At 42.2% G+C, this 19,325-nt stretch overlaps 2 protein-coding genes across 3 annotated transcripts; one reads left to right on the plus strand and one right to left on the minus strand.

The window, feature by feature from the left end:
* The first annotated feature begins 4,887 nt into the window (after window positions 1–4,887).
* On the plus strand, window positions 4,888–10,667 carry LOC136497853 (replication factor C subunit 4-like). Its single transcript, XM_066493725.1, has 7 exons — window positions 4,888–5,180; window positions 5,287–5,393; window positions 5,498–5,599; window positions 5,919–6,114; window positions 9,715–9,843; window positions 9,917–10,111; window positions 10,259–10,667. The coding sequence occupies exons 1-7, from the start codon at window positions 5,016–5,018 to the stop codon at window positions 10,367–10,369; spliced, it is 1,005 nt and encodes a 334-aa protein (XP_066349822.1). The 5' UTR covers window positions 4,888–5,015; the 3' UTR covers window positions 10,370–10,667.
* A 1,424-nt stretch (window positions 10,668–12,091) lies between these two features.
* On the minus strand, window positions 12,092–17,770 carry LOC136496381 (homeobox-leucine zipper protein ROC5-like). Of its 2 annotated transcripts, XM_066492043.1 has the most exons (9): window positions 17,524–17,770; window positions 17,150–17,403; window positions 16,939–17,056; window positions 16,111–16,818; window positions 15,926–16,027; window positions 15,612–15,821; window positions 13,848–14,025; window positions 13,378–13,751; window positions 12,092–12,874 (listed from the first exon to the last, which is right to left on the minus strand). In XM_066492043.1, the coding sequence occupies exons 1-9, from the start codon at window positions 17,620–17,622 to the stop codon at window positions 12,515–12,517; spliced, it is 2,403 nt and encodes an 800-aa protein (XP_066348140.1). In that variant the 5' UTR covers window positions 17,623–17,770; the 3' UTR covers window positions 12,092–12,514. The 2 variants fall into 2 exon arrangements, with proteins under 2 accessions (XP_066348140.1, XP_066348139.1); XM_066492042.1 differs by having other exon boundaries at window positions 16,111–17,056.
* Between the last annotated feature and the right edge of the window lie 1,555 nt (window positions 17,771–19,325).

The raw sequence follows: 19,325 nt of genomic DNA on the forward strand, positions 1-19,325 counted from the left end.
GATGTATCCGGGATGCCGAATGAGTGGGTTCCTCCATCTTGTTGTTGAGGAGGGATTTGCTAGCGGTGATCATGACACGTTTGGCCTCTGCTTTGAGGTTGTGGACAACATCTTTCTGATCCAATCCTGCTTGTATGCCCACAATGACGGTGTCTCTATGGGCGTGTGTTTGCTCGATGGCGTGCAGACACATGTTCAGATTGATGAGCTGATGATGCATCTCATCAAAATTCTTGCGGAGGCCGTCGGTGAAGATCTGGAGCAGCTGCTATAGGTTGGAGGCGGTGTAAGCCATGGATCATCTGGTCTCCGGATACCATGTGTAATAGTCCTTTCTTGGGGGTGGCTGGGGGCGTAGCTAGGGTGTTGAGGCCCTGGTGGGCGACGGTGCTAGGGAGGGGATGGCGGTAGGGAGAGGAAGAGGGAGGCACAGAGGAAGAGAGGGATAGGGGAAAGCGTAGCTATTTCTTTCTTGAATGCAGATGATTATAATGCCCCTATATTTATAGTCCCGAATAGACTTGCCTTTTAAGTAATCTAATGAGGAAATTCCTTATAGATTTGGACTCCTCTAAATCCTTTCTAATCTAAACCGCCTCTATTCCTATTTTATTTATTTCCTTTCCTCTATTTGAGATCTTCTGGATATTATGGGCGTCGGCGGCGTGGCTGGAGGCCGCCCTCACTAGGGACGTGCCCCCCTAGTGGCACGGTTGGCCACTATGTGGCTGCCCTGCCCTCTCCTAGACCCTCCATTAGGCGTATGACAGTGAGTCATTGACAGTGGGCCCCCTCCAAGGCTCAACTTCATCTTTATTCCATCAATGGCTTCATCTTTATTCCATCAACAAACATGGACGACTGTTGTGAGCCACCGTGGAGCATGAATGACTTCTAAGGAGCCATTGATGGAATAAAGATGAAGTCGAGCCTTGGAGCTTCACATTAGATTAGATTTAAGTTTAGTTCTTTGATAAAGCATAAGATATCTTAGTTTTGATAAATTCACTGAATTCCAAACAAATGTTCTTGAGTTTGGAGTTTATGGACACATCATCAAATTTATTCCACTATAATTTATCTTATTAATCGACAAAGATATTTATTTCTTGATATGAGTTTTATTATGTATGTTTTATCTATAAGTTAATCTAGTCAGAGGATGAGACCTTATCGAAATTGTGTCGCTATAGTTAAGCCACATTTCAAAAGGGAGAATGGACTGTCTCATCAGAAAAGAGATGCTCTATTATAATAAGATTATTAGATTATGGGACTTGAGAAATAAGTAATTCATAATTTTTGGTCCCTTAGCCTGCCTTGGTATCTAATTGAAGTATAACTTGTTTTCACTATTTCTGGTCAAAGCTGATTAGTGTTTTCACGTTCATCAAGTTTCTTTGTTCTAGTTCATTCTGGCCAACGCTGATTAAACTAGTTCAATAAAGCTTCTTTTTAGAGACTTATATGACTTATGTTTATCATTGTGGCCACCGTTGTTTGATGAATATTTGACCATAAAAGTTTTATTGGGCAAAACCTCAGCAAGACATAAGTACAGTCTAGCTAAAAATAAGAAATGAGATTCTAAGTAAATGAGCTATCCACATGACACCCTGATAAATCCAAGGGATTATGCTCCAAGAGAAAACAGGAATTAGTGGGAGCAAAGTCCAAGGAATTGCGTTTCTACTGTTATAACTTTTTCACTAAGTTAAGATGTGATGAATGTGTTCTTAGAGAATGCAAAAATCAGTGGGAGCTAGTAGGAGCTCACAAAGGAGGAAGACTAAATCTTGGAGAGATACAGGCTTAGTTTTTTGTATCAATGACTCAAAAAGACATAAATATATCAGTTTGTGCTATAAGTCATCAATATACCTCCATTTTAAATTACTAGATTTTTTGTTGGGGGTTATTCAAGAGTCGATTAGTATGCCACAACAATTATATGTAGCAACCATTAGTTGATAATGAGGCACATAAGTAAACCTCTATTGTTATTAAACTGCTTGTGATCCATGATAAATATATAAGATGATCGCATCAGAAGATGAATTTTGTTATTCTAATCCAAGCAATTTTATGAGTTAAAGTCCATAAGTATATATAAAGTATGGCTGTTAATAAGTTTTCTAATGAAGTTAAAACAGTAGGCTACAAAGGGTCTACAATTCTAAGCGTGGCTTCAAAGAAAGTTTTGAAAGATTTAAACTAAGCTTAAAGCACACTATGGTTTAGAATTCCATTCAATGGACAATTATGTCTATAAGAAAATAAAGGTGGAAAATGTTATTATCTTAATACTCTACATGAGTGAAGTTGAATTAATGCGTGGCAATAGAAATATCACGTAAGAGTTTTCTAGTCGATCAAAATTTTAATACATTCTGGACATTGAGATACACCAATACAGGACCAAATGAGTACTAGGATTATCACGAAGGCATATCTAGTGAATGCTAGTGAATGCATAAGTGATTTAGTTTGAAATGCCATGTTTGTCTATTTGCATAATGCAGACTGCATAATGCATTAAGTTTAATTATCTCAAATATTCTAAGAATAAGTTAGTAACAGTTGAAGGGAAAGACATTCTATATGCTTCGACTATCATTAACTTTAAGAATGTTCAAAGTCAATACTAGTCTAGACTTGGTATTGGGATACTTGATAAAATATTAGTTTATTAATTCAGAATAGGTCCACTAGAAAGTACTAAAGAATTTTAAGTTATTAATGAGGCACCAAAAGAATTATCATGTCACTTATAAGAAATAAGAATTAGTCGGTTGTCAATTCTCTTGAGTATGTATAAGAAAGTGCACAAAAAGATTATACCTACTCTTGCAGAAAAGGTCATTTTCATTGAAAGCTCCAAATTATTAGTATTAAGATGAGCTCAATTAGTGGCATGTTTGAGAATGAATGCGACATGCCATGTGGCTTAAAAAATATTATCCCAAAATTGAGTATTGACATACTACTATAGGCCTACAATTGAGTTGCAGTATTATTTTGAGTAAAAACACATGGAATGTTGATGCCAAGCACATTGATTAAATGTTGCGAAAGAAAGAACCAATGATCAAATTATTAAGCTTCAGAAAAATAAAAACTTAGCTGATGCTAGCATATTTGATTATTTGAGGCTTAACACTTATCTCATTGATGAGCGCACAAATCAATTTGGGTTTTAGTGCAGAGACTCTAACACGATTCCTGATAATAAGGCCATATACTCTCAATAAGTAATAAACATTACAAGGTATTGTAGTGAACTATGGGTAATGGGTCCTAGTGGTGATTAATGCTACTGACGATGCATTGGTCTAGTCTTGCTGCAGTACTGAGTGTGAACATAAGTATAAAGTGAACATTAGCTGCATAGGTGCATTAGCCATTCGATCAAGTGGGGGAATGTTGGAATGTGATCTCGGCTAATCCCAAGATTAATTACGAAATTAATTAATTGTTAAGATAGTGGTCCACCTATTTAATATCGAGTAGATCAGATCTGTCGTGATCGACGACAACCCTTAGATCTCCTAGGATTCGGCCTCCTAGCCCACAACATGATTATAAATAAGAGGTCTCCCCTGGTGGCTCGAAGGCTGTTTTCTCACATCCACTCTGCCTAGGTCTTCTCGATGGCGACCAAAAGACCGCCGCTACACGACACGTCTGTCACCTACGGAGGATTCCCAAACCCTCAGCCGGTGAAAGATCCTCACTTGCTACGCCTACGGCGATGACTGCATTGACACCAGAGGCACATGGCGACGTCCAACACTGGTCTGGCACTCATCTACTAAGTTTTCCACATTATGTTTATTTTGTTGTCACGTGTTAGTATAAGTTTAAGATCCCGTTTATGTCTAAGATTAGTTTCAACAATCGGGATCAAAGCCATCCCGGTTACGTACACAGCCTCATGCAGTGCCCTATAGAATGTTTTCTCAAGTGAAGGAAAGAGAGAGGAGAGAGAAAAGGAGGTGCGAAACAACCATCTCATACGCTAAAATTTAGGACCATGAGACAACTATTTTACCATTGTATGAGCTGTTACGATACAACTCATAACTTTACTTTTATTCTATGCATAAATTAAAGAATTATCAGTTACTACTAGACAACTTAAAAAACAACTATTATATATGTTGTCTACTAAGTCGTTTTAAAATTACGTAACATTACATGAGACTATCTACGAGACAAGATCAATGTACTTACCCTAACATAATAACATTTCTATACTATTTTTCTAAATCAAATCTTTCTATGCTATTTTTCTAAACTTCGGTTTTAACAGTGCAAATCTAAGGGGTGTTTGGATTCATAGGCTAAAGTTTAGTCCGTGTCACATCGGACGTTCGGATGCTAGCTAAGAGGACTAAACATGAGCTAATTATAAAACTAATTGCACATGAGTAGACTAATTAGCAAGACGAACCTATCAAGCCTAATTAATTCATGATTAGCACATGCTACTGTAGCACCACGCTGTTAAACATGGACTAATTAGGCTTAGGGCCCGTTTGGCAGGACTCCTCCTTGATTTCGGCTCTGGCTCCTGCAGAGGAGCCCTGCCAAATATTTTTTTTGGAGGAGCTGTTTTTAATAAAAAGCAGAGGAACCCCTCAAGAGGACTCGTGCCAAACACCTCTACCGGACACCTCTTTAATAGATTCATCTCATAAATTAATCTTCATTAATTTTATAATTAGTGTATGTCTAGTACTCCTGATTAGCGTTGAAACATCCGACGCGAGAGAGATGGTCCAAACACCTCCCCACGCAACGAAACCCTCGCGGGGAGGTGTTCCGGTTGATCCCAGCCGTCCAAGGAAGACGGGAGATGACGGCCGACCGTGCCCCAGCCGGCCAGACGCCAAACAAAATCCTCGCGCGGTCGCGCCGCAGGCTCTCTCGCCAATTCCCCAATTTTTCCCTCCACAATCGCGCGGTTTCCCCCTTCAGGCTCCCGCGGCGCAAGCGCAGCCCACCCAAGCGCCATGGCCTCCTCCGCCGCCGACCCAGCCCCCGCCGACACCTACGACATCCCGTGGGTGGAGAAGTACCGCCCCACCCGCGTCGCTGACGTTGTCGGCAACTCTGATGCCGTCACCCGCCTGGAGGTCATTGCTCGCGACGGCAACATGCCCAACCTCATCCTCTCCGTAAGCGCCATTTCCTCGAACACCTCCCCGCGCAGCACGCGCCGCGCCCCCCCCCCCCCCCCCCCCCCCCCCCCCCCTCTTTTTTTTTTAACTTCCTTTCGAGCAGGGGCCTCCTGGGACCGGGAAGACGACGAGCATCCTGGCGCTGGCGCACGAGCTTCTGGGGCCCAGCTACCGCGAGGCCGTGCTGGAGCTCAATGCCTCAGATGACAGGTTTCTGCCAGACTGCTACCTTGACGTGATTTTGTATTGGCGATTCGGGGCCGCCTTGAGTGGTGCTTGATTGGATGCCTGATGGTCGGTTCGTGCTTTTGCAGGGGTTTGGATGTGGTGCGGAACAAGATCAAGATGTTTGCCCAGAAGAAGGTCACCCTGCAGCCAGGGCGGCACAAAATCGTGATCTTGGATGAGGCTGACAGGTAAGCCCCTCCGCAGAGCGTTTCACTATCAGTGTGTTATAGGTGCAGTGCTGTATTTACTGAAACAAGTTGTTTTTTGCATGCTTTTTCTTATTTCACCATCGGTTGTTGTTTGGACTTGAGCCAAGAGCCCAAGACTAGTACTAGGAAATTAATTTCTTAGTTGTCAGTGAAATGGACAGACCCTGACTTCGTTATTTTGTGGAGTTCAAATGAAGTTTTAAAGCTTTGAGTCTATATCTGTTTGCTCAAATGTGTGAATACAAACCCTGTTTTAGTATGGGAGTATGTGTTTAAACCTCACTCTTGCTGTGTGCAGCATGACATCAGGAGCACAGCAAGCTCTGCGAAGAACAATGGAGATCTATTCAAACACCACTCGATTTGCACTAGCATGCAACACCTCATCAAAGATAATTGAACCCATTCAAAGCCGATGTGCTATTGTCAGGTTCTCAAGGCTCTCTGACCAGGAGATCCTTGGCCGCCTCATGATTGTTGTGGAAGCTGAGAAGGTAATCTTTGGCACTGCTTAATGCCCAAATAAATCGACACTAGAACCCGTGAGATCAACCTTTTTAAAAAAAAACATTGGCCACTAATAAAGTACTTTGGTTTGCAACATGGAATATTAGTAGATCTATCATAAAGTACTGACCATTAGAAAATACATTGTTAAACATGTGAACGGGAGATGGTCCCAGTGCTGAATGAAATTAAAAGAGAAGAGATACCATAACTTCTTGAACTAAGAGCAGCCGCAGTGTGGTGCAAAACCGATGCTTGGTTCTTCTCTCTCCTACTTTCAGCATCGATTTTCCCATTGCAACTACCGATGCTAAGTTGGAAAAAACATGCGTCGAGGAAACTATAGGCATCGGTGCTCATCCGTATACAATCTATATAATATTATTTCACAGAGATAGAATGCTGGAACGCGAGGCCAAGATCGGATCCAGTTATTTTATTTTATTCATGGAAAGGTCTCCGTGTTGCCATGGGCACCAATGCCGAACATTGCGAGCGGAAACCGATTCAAGCATCGAGGATACATGCAGTTGAAACGACGTTTGAAACATTGGTAACACTGCGGGTGCTCTAAGGGGTTCACCTATGAATGTGATAGCCTTGGTTGCATTAGCTAGAAAAACAACTAATACGTAACCTCTTCAGTCAAGTGTATAGGTTTGATGGCTGTAGTATCAATGTGAACTTTGATATAGCTTTATCACCTGTTGCAACTTAAGAGAGCCCCTTGATTGTGTCCTATGCATGTTTATGCCATGTCTGAAACCTAAAAATATGCCCAATTCCTATCATATATTTCTATAGTTTCCCACATGTTATGTGTTGAATATCCTCTCCTATAATGGCATCTATGGTCAATTTCTGAGTCAGTAAAGCTTACATAGGAGGTGGCATTTGTACAAAAATAAATAAATAAATAAATTCAAGTGTAAAGGAGAGGGGGAAGCATAAGAGTTATCTATATATTGTTATAAAAATGCCTTTAAGAAATCATTTCATTGCAGTGTCAATTTGCAGAACTCAGAGTAAATTGCTGCAATTTAGAATTTGATTTTCAACATTATCACAAAGCAATGCATGTGTGCATTTAATGGGTACTTGCCTACTGCATCATCGTATCATTTTCTTTTTGTTCTTGTGAAATTCTGAGCTGATGGTTTCGCTACCCGCTATACCCTAGTACCTAACCCCTTTGTTTCAGAACATAAGGTGTTTTAGTTTTGTCTTAGGTCAAGCTTCTTCAACTTTGGCCAAGTTTATAGAAAAATTCACCAATATCTACAACATCAAATTAGTTTCATTAGATCACCATTAAATATGTCTTAATAGTGCATTTGTTTGGTCTTGTGTATGTTAATATATATAAACTTGGTCAAAGAGAATGGATTTATGGCGGGAGACTTTTGAGTCTAAAGGTTTTAGACTCAGTAGAACTAAAACTGAGTATATGAGATGTGACTTCGGCACTACTACTCGGGAGGAGGAAGATATTAGTTTGGAAGGTCAAGTAGTGCCTAGGAATGATACCTTTCGATATTTAGGATCAATGTTACAGAGAGACGGGGATATTGATAAAGATGTTAGCCATAGAATCAAAGCAGGGTGGATGAAGTGGCGCCAAGCATATGGTGTCCTATATGACAAAAGGGTACCACACAAGCTAAAAAGCAAGTTTTATAGGACGGCGATTAGACCTGATATGTTGTATGGTGCAAAATGTTGGCCTACGAAAAGACTACATGTTCAACAGATAAGTGTCGTGGAAATGCGTATGTTGCGTTGGATTGGCGGTCATACAAGAAGGGATCGAGTTCGGAACGATGATATACGTGATAGATTAGGGGTAGCACCAATTGAAGAAAAGCTTGTCCAACACTGGTTGAGATGGTTTGGACATGTCCAACGGAGACCTCCAGAGGCACTGGTGCGTAGTGGAATCCTAAGTCAGGATAGTAACGTGAATAGAGGCACAGGAAGACCAAAGTTGACTTGGGTAGAGGCAATAAAAGGAGACTTGAAAGGATGGAATATACCCAAAGACTTAGCCTTAGATAGGAGTGCTTGTAAAATAACTATTCACGTGCCTGAACCTTGATTGCTTCTGCTGGGTTTCAACTCTAGCCTACCCTAACTTGTGTGGGACTTAAAGACTTTGTTGTTGTGGTAAGCTTTTGATACGATATTTTATCTGGAAATGCTACTGAATCCTAATGTTGTTTCAAATAAATTAGCCAGGTGTGTTGTGATAGTTGAGTGTATGCTTCTGGCAGATACTAAAGCATGCATTCCTTGCAAAATTAGGGGAAGAAACTATCCATGATATGCACATTGTGATACCAGATGTATCGAAACTTGAAAATAAGCACAAACTCTTGTTTATAAATAGACATAGATTTCAACTGTTGTTTGAGATGTCACTGTGAAGGGCGGGCCTGGTGCAAGCGGTAAAGTCTTACCGCCTGTGACCGGAAGGTCCCGGGTTCGAGTTGCGGTCTCCTCGCATTGCACAGGCGAGGGTAAGGCTTGCCACTAACACCCTTTCCTAGACCCCGCACAGAGCGGGAGCTCACTGCACTGGGTACGCCCTTTTTGAGATGTCACTGTATTTAAAAACCTTAAGTTGAAGTGTACCGTAAATATGCATCTAGAATGGTTGTGATTATGCCAAATTGTCAACCAGCAAATGATCCTTTAACTAGATGGTCAAAACTCGAAACAAAGCAAAACGATGTGCTGAGTTATCCTATCAGAATAAATGCTAGATTAATAAACTGTGTAGTTCTACTTGATGTATGCAAGTTAAATACTTTATGATTTCCAGTTCAAACTCATTTGATCATGGATACACCTAGAAATCCAAAGTCTAGATGGACACTAATTGCTTTGGATACACTTGGATTAGGGTCTATTTAGATTTGATGTACATCATCAGTTTGATCCAATATAATCCAAAATCCATTGGAGATGATGTAGACCAGCCTTCAATGTCTAGCTTTGAGTTTACAATGTGGGGTCAATGTATATATCTAGTCACACCAATCTACACAAAGTAGCAGTCAATCATACCAAGTCATCCCAACAAATTTGAGCCATTAATTATAGGCCCGACTTTCGATGTGTGGCCCATGAACACGTACATATCTAGTCACACCAATCTGCATAAACTAGCAGTCAGTCGTACTGAGTCATCTCCAACAAATTTTAGTCAATAATTTAAAGTGTGAACACATTTTTTAATTCTAAGGTCCAGCTTTTAACATAAGATCAACATGTAGTTATAATAATTTTGTTCTTATTGAATCATATTAGATGGATTTGGACTTAAAAGCAATTGGATTGTATATTAGTCGTTTTGTATTGTGGTAGGATTGGACTTGAATTTTTTCCTTGGATTTTAATTGTATTGTCCATATGGATTTGGATCCTAATCCATTACCACATCTGGGTGCACCTGTGGTGGTTTGATTTATACTCTCTTTGGCTGAACGTATAACAGTTGAACAGTAAGACTGGGTTTTGTGATTTTGTCCCACTGTTCAGGGCCTGTGGTTCCAAATTTAATTTCATTTATTTTGTTGTATAATCAGGTTCCTTATGTGCCAGAAGGGCTGGAAGCTATCATATTTACTGCTGATGGTGACATGAGACAAGCTTTGAACAACCTGCAAGCAACATTTAGTGGGTTCCGCTTTGTTAATCAAGAAAATGTGTTCAAGGTTGATACTCAATTTATCATTTTCTGCATGTTTAATGTGTGTTCGGTTAGTAGTGACACTGTAATGGTGCCAGGTGTGCGATCAACCACATCCCTTACATGTCAAGAACATGATGAAAAACCTGCTTGATGGAAAGTTTGATGAGGCCTGCTCTGCACTGAAGCAACTTTATGATTTGGGATACTCTCCTACTGACATTATCACTACTCTCTTCCGTGTTGTGAAGAATTATGACATGGCTGAATATCTGAAGCTGGAAATGCTGAAGGTAACTTCATAACTTTGTAACTTTTCTTGAAGGAAACTAGTAAAATGTATCTGGATACTGCTATGTTACTGCCTTCGGAGTTCGGACTTACAGAGATGCAGCTGATTTCTCCTCCGTTGAACAAGCATATTCTGTTTATTTGCACAGGAAACCGGATTTGCACACATGAGAATCTGTGATGGTGTTGGATCATTTCTTCAGCTTTCTGGTCTACTTGCGAAGTTTGCGCTCGTGAGGGAAACTGCAAAAGCACCATGAACTCGTTGTGTTCCAGATGATAATAGCTTGTGTCAAGCTGTGCTAACATGGTAACCTAGTTATTTCAGTTAACAGTGCTGTCATGCGTGGCTTAATGGCTACAGACGTAATGTATGACGTAATGTATCTCTGTAAGAGAGTGCTTTCTGAAGAAACTATCATGTTTATCCAGTGTGGCAGATCTAGCTGTTCTGCGCCACCCATCCTTACTCTTATAGATTGTTTTCTGTTGCCCGAAGCCTAGCCCCGAATGCCAGCTACGTTTAAAAATGGATTGCCCTATCTTGTGTTTCTGTTACTAAGATTGTCTTCCACAACCGTGATCCAAAATATAAAATCTATTCGTCTTTTGAGTAGCGCTACAGGCAAAATGTTTAATGATCTTTTCCACCAACATGACCCAAAAGACGATCCTTTCTGTAAATGGGTCTTCAGGAGAGGATATTTAGATTTGGATTATGTCTCTCCTGGCATCTAAAATAAGTCTTTCATAAAGGTACTCTGTTGGAGACGATTGATATCCTGCTGGAGATCTATTTTTGGTTTGGGTATCCTAATAGGTCTCCTGTTGGAGACGGCCTAAGTATGTAGACTATGAAAGGGCTGATAGAGATGGGAGTACCAAAAACAATAGTATCTCTAATTATAATTACAGTACCTTTGGGATGTAAAATATATGAATTACTGGTGCTGGAGCATGTATCCCATTAAGGACCCGTTTGGATGACTAGATTTCAAAAGCTATGGCTTTATAAGTCATACAAAATTGTGGTTTAGAAGAAAAGAAGTCACAAGTGAAGTTTTTAAGCTCTAAAAAGTTTAAACAAAACTATGGTTTTAAAAACTAGAAGATTTGGTGTATCCAAACATACTTTGCACCTAAATAGGGCTTATGTAGGCTAATGTTAATTGTTAGCTGGGGCTAAAAATTAGCTAGGGCTAAAAATTAGCTAGCTAAAAATAAACCAACTAACTATTATTCAATGGATGTTTGTACTTAGTTAACTGACTAACAACTAGTTAAGGGTTTGGCTAAAAATTAATTCATGTATTAGTCCTCTTGTTTAGATGAACTAGAGCTAATAATTTTTAGTTGCCAGCTGTTAGCCCATGAAATCGGGCCCCATCTGATTCCTGAAAACCAACTGTGCAGGATCACATGTTAGGATGTGCAGAATTACACGCTTTTACATGTTGAAGTTGTTTGAGGGCATGTTTGGTTCAACGTGTAGACAATGCCTGGTTGCCTAGCTATGTTCATAAGACCGTCCTATTTTGAGTGCGCCCCGGGGCTAGCATCATTGGCCCCTATTCGTGCCCTTAAATCTGGCTTTGATCTGTTTTTTTTATCTAAAACAATATTTTTTTCTCACAAATTCATCCAGCATTCCTCTAAACCATCCAAATTCCTAAAAACGAACAGGCCCAATGGCTGATTGCAAACTCCGTGTGCCCGGCGATGGCGCCGTGTGCTTTGGTATCTCCGATCTCTATTTGTGAGTGTTCTGTATCGTGCCAACCATATCAACATATCACGTTGGCTTCTTTCATGTCCACCACTAGTGAACTAGCGCTGGAAGAAAGTCGCAGGTAACTTGGGATCATACGCTGTTCTCCCAGAATGATCATTCCATTGGAAGTCACCGAAACCTGCAAAACTGATACCCTTATCAAAACCGGAAGCTTGTTTTGGACAACACGTCTATCATAAACTGCTGCTACTCTTACTACTGTTCCATAAAAAGATAAATCCATAGTTATCTGAGACTGAATCTCACGATACAATGCTGCATTTGTCAGATATTGACTGTATCATCACGGGGGCTCCTACATCTATCGTTACAAAAAGAGACCTGATACCAAAAACCATGAGCCAGCCAACAAAAACATAGACGACTCCAGACTCCCTAAAACAACCAAAACCATGTATTGCCTAGGCATGTCCAAAATCACCCATAACCGTTGAGAACAGCGGCAGGGTGAGGCTGAGTCAATACCCGAACCACCACCATTGCTGTGTGCTACAGGCCAGCCCCATCGACCTGTACCACCTAGCAAAGGTCACTAATGTTTTGCGCGGTTCGTTCTTGACTCAGGCTCATTACCAGCTGTTACCTCCATGCCTAAAGTTTCCTGTTCCCAAGTTCAGACGTCGCAGTGAAGTGCCACCCTGATCTTCTCGATGGTACAAGAGATGAGGTTGTACACGGTGTCCACTGACTCCACCGTGAGCTTTGCCGTGGGCTGGCTGTTCACAAGAATCTGGAATGCAACCGTGAGCAGCGATCCACATGTCTTGTGCCCAACCCCACGTGCGCTAGAGCTAGACCCATCAGGCAGAATGACAAAACCAGATGGCAAGAGTGCCACATTCGTCGAGTCCCCTCCACCAATCACAAGCTGCATTGCCGGGAAGTCCACTGGGGCATACACGACCATTGCACCAGATCTGTCAGTGCACGTCTCTTGTAGAATCAAGATGCTGTTCAGGTTGGAGTTTGTATGCTGTAAACATAATGCAAGCCATTAAGGTTAAGGATTATACAATCAATGGAAACAGGAAGAGCAGATCACATTCTATTGTACTTTAAGGATATCGACAGCTCAAAACATGAAAACTGAGAAAATCACTGAAGCTTTTAGACCTTTGTAATGCGGGATGGGTCTGCTTGGGTGCTAACACTTTCTAAGAAACAGAGTAGTCAATTACTGGCCTACTAATTATACCTTCTTGAGTAGGTTTGTCCTTTTTTTTCTTGGCGTAGTATTAACATTTGGCAGATTTTCTTAGTATTAGTGCAGGAGAAAGGCTTTACTATTTATTTATCTTCCACTGGTGTTACAAGATGGCTAGTCATTGCTCCAGAGCCTTAAGTTTCAACATCCTCAGCATTTGGCACTTCTACATTTGACCGATGACATACATAGTCATTGAAAAACTTACGGACAAGCACAAGCATGAAGAACATAGGTGGGATCAGGAAGTATATGTGGCAGGAAATACTCACATCAGCTCTCAGTAGAGTTACAGAGTTGCCATCCAGTTGCCCCTTGGTAATGCGTAACATCTGCTGCATAGGGCCACCATTGTTGAGGATGTCCCATTCAGCACGGAGCTCCTCATCGCGAAGAAAGTTGAAGAGCCGCTCAGGTGTCACAGGCAACCATACTGCTGTGGCGACACTAAGCACCACACCTGGCGGCACCCCAGGTTCATCCACACTGTTCTGCACCATGACACGTACATCTTTCCCCATGCTACCTGTTAAGCCATCCAGTATACTCCATTCACAAGAAGACGACGCACTCATCCCTGCGCAGAAGTTCTCCATCATCCTGCGTGCCAACTTCAACAAGCTCCTTTTTCCTTCCAGAGAAACCGCTGTGTAAAGAGTGAAACATTTACAATTTTGTCTCTAGCATGCAACACAGGCTAGGAATGTTACACAAATCTTAAGTGTTTTCAAATTTCCTATACCTTCTGAGTCATGCTCTGGCACTGCAAGCGATGACATGAGGATGGCCAAGCACTCACACTGGCGTTGCAGTGTTGCAAGCCACCGCCCTGCACCAAGGGCGAGGCCAGAGCACAGAAGAGGCTGGTAGAGCTGGTGCACTGATGCCTCAGGATATTCTGCATGCTCAACCCATGTGACCTACAGTGTACATTCAGCTACATCTGTTAGCACATCAAAGCATGCCCACATGCAAACGTCTTGAGGTGTAATACACCGGGAGGGGAGGTTTGCCACACAATTCCACTACATAGTAGAGTACTGCAGGTACTAGTTTAACAGGGCCAAATAAACCATGCTCTAACATGCCATTTGGCTAGGGTTTACAACATGAAGGGACACAAGGGATGTGTTTGACAGTAAAGGCTGCCTTGAAATGCTATAATCTATCTTCGCCACTCACATTGTAAATTCTACCTTGTGCTTGCATTGCAATAAATCAGAAGAGTTACTGAGTTAGGAGTATACCTTGACACTGTGTTCTCAAGGAGACACATTTACCCACATTTCAACAGGAGCATAAATATTAAATGAAGGCGGGATGAACCAAAACAACATAAATGAAATAAAACTAACATAAGGAAACTTGATATTCCTTGTGTGGGGTGACAGTGTCTCAAAATTGATCTAGGAACAGCAGATCTTCTGCATGTGGGTCTGGTCACAAGCTCTGACATCATTCTGATCAGGGTATTTTAATTATCAATCCTAAAGATATGCTGGAACAATGGCATAAATGTAATGCAAAGTATATTCTTCTCAAACACTTCAGATTACGTAGCTACCACCCGTTATGGGTTTGTGAGTTCATGATAAATTAATTGATATGATGTGATTTGATATCTCGTGAAATGATGAGTAAAAAGAGCTGGTGTTTTTTTTCCCTCGAAGCTCTCACGTAAATCAAGAGCTTGTCTAAAATGGCATTTGTATCAGAAATGAATTAGGTTTACTCTCCTTAGTCCAAGCTAAAAGAATTGGAAAACAACCACTCGTGTGGATGGATGTGCATTACCATTAAAGATTATACAAAGCTCAGGCACAAAACCCAAGGAGGAAATTACTTTTCTTCATTGTGGTGAGCAAGAAGAGAAGCGCCAAAATTTCTACGAGACACATCGATTAAACAACAGACAAGGAGATACCCAGGGGGTTCAATCCCAGGCATAGAAGTATCTGATCCCCTTGGATGGAGCTTATGACTAAACAAAAGCAAGGGAGTATGCTTGGTAGAAGTGTTAGATCTAGAAAATCAGTTAATTATTTTGAAGCAATTGTTTAAACCATCCCCGCTGACCAATACATTAATTTTGGGTGGTGCGCTCGTAACAACAATTAATTTATCGGGAACATGAGCCTAACCATGACTTGCGAACACTACATCGCATGACTATCAGTGCATAATAAAAATAAACTAACAAAAAAAAGCTAGAAACACTACCAAACAACACCGTCTGTTCAATATTGTCATGGTGCGGAGGATTGGAAACAATGATGATCCTATTATTATCATGAGTACAGTACAATTGCCAGGAATTAATATGGGCGTTTCTGAAAAGGTGCCAAAGTCTTGCATACTGGTATACATGGGCCATGACATAGGAAATTAAGGACTTTCAGAATCAATGGTAGGCATGGCAACACTGCAAAGATTTGCTAGACAACTAAACATAAAACCTACTTGAAATCTTCCAAGAACAAGAGGTAGAAGAATTGCTATGGTGTACCTTGCATCCATTGGGGGTATCTTGCAACACACAACCTGAAGGCAGCCTCCGGCATTTCGTGTTTGTAGCTAGGCATTGATCCATCTGCAGTCCATCAATGGAAACATCCACTACAGCCCATGCGCTCTCAGCAAGTTGTTTGCAGAACCTAAGAAATGTAACCTCCCTTATTGGGACAAGAGGTGAAAGCACTTGTAGTTCTGCCTGCATCTGTAGCAAAGCCATAGAAAATATGCAGGTACCATGCTTAACCACAGGAACAGGATACAGATATTATTATGAACAACTGAACACTAGGGATATTCAACACTCACAAGCAGCAATGCACCATTTCTGCTTCCTGCAACACCAGGTGAGATCTCCTCAATGGCTGCTGCCTTGGCAACAATGCAGGAGAACATGTCCGACCATCGTCTCTGTGGCAACAATTCAAACAACCATGTGAGTTCAAACATACAGGCAATGGCAAAAGGAATGGGCATGGTGGCACGAGAAGAACCTCATCCATGAAGGCCTCCACAAGAGCAGCGCTACTGTCAATGGTGACAATGCCGGACTCCCTAGAGGCCTCAGACACAAAGCCAATAGGCTTCACTCCAACACATGGCGAGAATGCCTTCAAGTACTCTTTAAAGTTTAGAGTCTCCATGGTTGGCGAGCCAGGTGAGGAAACGCTTGGAATCCACAGCGGTTCACTCATCTGCGACATCTTGACAAGCTCATTCATCGCACTCACTGCAAGCTGTGCGAACTTGGACTTGTCAATGCTGACCATCGGCAAGGATGCAGTCAACATAGGCGTGATCACTGTTCCCATTGGGTTGGATGTGCTGCCAGCCAACTCGGAGATCGTCGAGTCAGGCATTTTGCTCGATGGCACGCCGGAACCAACGCCACCAGCAATTGCAAGTTCCAGTGACGAGCCTGGCATAGGACGCGCCTCCTCCGCAAGCAGCAGTTCCATGTGAGGCATGGGCTTGCCAATGAACTTGGTAGTGAGGGTGCAGACTCGAGCGAGTTCGTCCCTGAGCCTCGCGTTCTCGAGGCGCAGGTGGTGCTCTTCGAGCGACAGGTCCCCGAGCACCGCTGGACCGCCACAGCCGCTGCACACCAGGTCCCTCATTGCCTCCCGGATGGACAGGTTCTCGACGCGCAGCTTGTCGTTCTCCTGCTTCAGCCGCGCGTTCTCCTGGCGCTCCATTTGGTTCTTGCCAGGTTCAGGACCATGCAAAAGCGAAAGCCATGTAAAGCACTGCACCAAACGGCACGAACAAACGACGTAGACTCGTAGAGTACCAGAGAGAGCTGGGTTTGCCCGGTCGCTTACCTTCGCATTCGTGCGCCGGTTCTGGAACCAGAACTTGACCTGCTGCGGCTCCAGGCCCAGCTGCCTGCTTAGCTGCGCGCGCTGCTTCTCGTCCGGGTGGGGGAATTCCTTGAACATCCTGCGGCACAAACAACGATCCACGCATGAGCGCGGGCCTTTACGCAAGTTTCAAGAAAACACGACGAATCGATTGACGCGGGAGGGCGCTCACGCTTCGAGCTGTGCGATCTGATGCGGCGTGTGGCGGTTGTACCGCCTCTTGCGCTTGCGCGGGTTCGCGGCCTCGCCGTCGTCGTCGTCCTCGCCATCAACGCCGCCAGACAAGACGACATCGAGGTGTCCGCTCATCATCGACTGGCTCTCGTTCTCCGCCTCCGACGCGTCCTTTGCGTTCCCGCCGCCGCCGCGGCGGGCCGACGAGCCCGCCCGAGCAGCGCTGCCGTCGCGGCGGCGCCCAGCGTCCACCTGTAATCAACCACAGAAAACACACATTCTCGCATCACTCAACCGCACGAAATTCATCCCGCACAGCCACAGCGCAACGCCGCAACCAAAGAAAACGTCGGGGGCGTACGTAGTTCGTACCACGGCAAGGGAGAGGGCCGGCGATGACGCGAAGACGCCGTACGGGTACTGCATGCCGGCCGCGGACGCGCCGCCGTCGAGGAGATCGCCGAAGCTCATGGCCAGCTCGGCGGCTCCTCCTCTTCGCCCGTCTTCTTCTTCCCCTCAGGTCGGAACTAGGGAGAACAAGCGGGAGACAGGCAAGCAGCAGCAGCAGCAGCAGCAGGAGCGCCTAGGCTGCTGGTAGTGGCAGGCTTCCCCTTTTCTACTCCCGAAAAGGTTCACCTGACAGGAGTAGCTGGTTCTCTCTCCTCTAGTCTAGCTAAGGCCATGTTTAGATTGCAAAAAATTATAAGTCGATGAATAATAGCACTTTCGTCTTATTTGGTAAATATTATCCGATCATGGACCAACTAAGCTCAAAAGATTCATCTCGTAATTTCCAACTAAACTGTGCAATTAGTTATTTTTTTTACCTACATTTAATGCTCCATGCAAGCGGTTAAAAATTGATGTGATGGAGAGAGAGTGAAAAAACTTGGAATTTGGAGGTGATCTAAACAAGGCCTAAGGGTGCGTTTAGATCCAAAAAATTTTGGATTTTGCATTTCGTTTGTATTTGGTAATTAGTGTCTAATTATGGACTAATTAGATTTAAAAGTTTCGTCTCGCGATTTCTCGACCAACTGTGTAATTAGTTTTTTTTCGTCTACATTTAGTACTCCATACATGTGCCGCAAAATTCGATGTGACAGTTACTATGCAAAATTTTTTGGCAACTAAACGGGGCCCGTTTAGTTGCCAAAAAATTTTGCATAGTAACTGTCACATCGAATCTTGCGACACATGCATGGAGTACTAAATGTAGACGAAAAAAAACTAATTAGTCCATAATTAGACACTAATTACCAAATACAAACGAAATACTACAGTGAGCCAAAATCCAAAATTTTTTGGATCTAAACGCACCCTAAGTAGTAGGAGCATGCGAGCATATGTGACTTGTGGCGAGCACGTTAATTAAATATAGATTAATTATAAAACCAATTACACGGGTAAAGACTAATTTGTGAAATAATTTTTAAGTCTTATTAATCTATCATTAACATAAGTTTACTGTAGCACAACGGTATCAAATCATGGACTAATTAGGCTTAAAAGATTCATCTCGCAAATTAGTTGCAAGTTGTGTAATTAGTTTCGTAATTAGTCTATATTTAATACTCTATGTGTCTAATATTCGATGTGACAGAAATTTTAAGAGCAAGCCTTCAATTGGTACTGTTTGTTGTGAGAAAAAAATATTATACCATGACTGATAAGCTCTGGCTGAAACCAATTAGCGAACAGGCTGAAAATACTTTTTTTTGTTTGTCAAGAAGTCAAAAAAATAATTAGGCCAAACTATATCTTATATAAAATATTAACATTGATGATACCAAATATTTATCATTATATATTTTCACAGGAAATCTATTTTTAAAATATAAATGTTATTTCTACTTATATAAATTTAGTTAAATTTAAGATAATTTACATTGGTTTAAATCTAGAAATATATTCTTTTTAGACCGAGGAACTGAGGAAGTAACTTTTAGGGAAAAAAACTAAACAGCACCGTATATATATTATAGGAAAAAAGCGTCAAAGAGACGAGACGACGATGTGGTCATGACGGATCTGCAGCTTAAACACCAGGTAAAGCTGCAAGGTGTAGAAGGGGAGTCAACGTGAAAGCAAACAGCCAAGAGGCAAGAGCAGTGTGCAGTCCAGTCTAGTCCAGTCCAGTCCAGGAGAAGAATGTGGGGGGCGGGAGTTTTTTT

This window comes from Miscanthus floridulus, chromosome 12 (genome assembly GCF_019320115.1).
Source record: "Miscanthus floridulus cultivar M001 chromosome 12, ASM1932011v1, whole genome shotgun sequence".
Classification (NCBI taxonomy): domain Eukaryota; kingdom Viridiplantae; phylum Streptophyta; class Magnoliopsida; order Poales; family Poaceae; genus Miscanthus; species Miscanthus floridulus.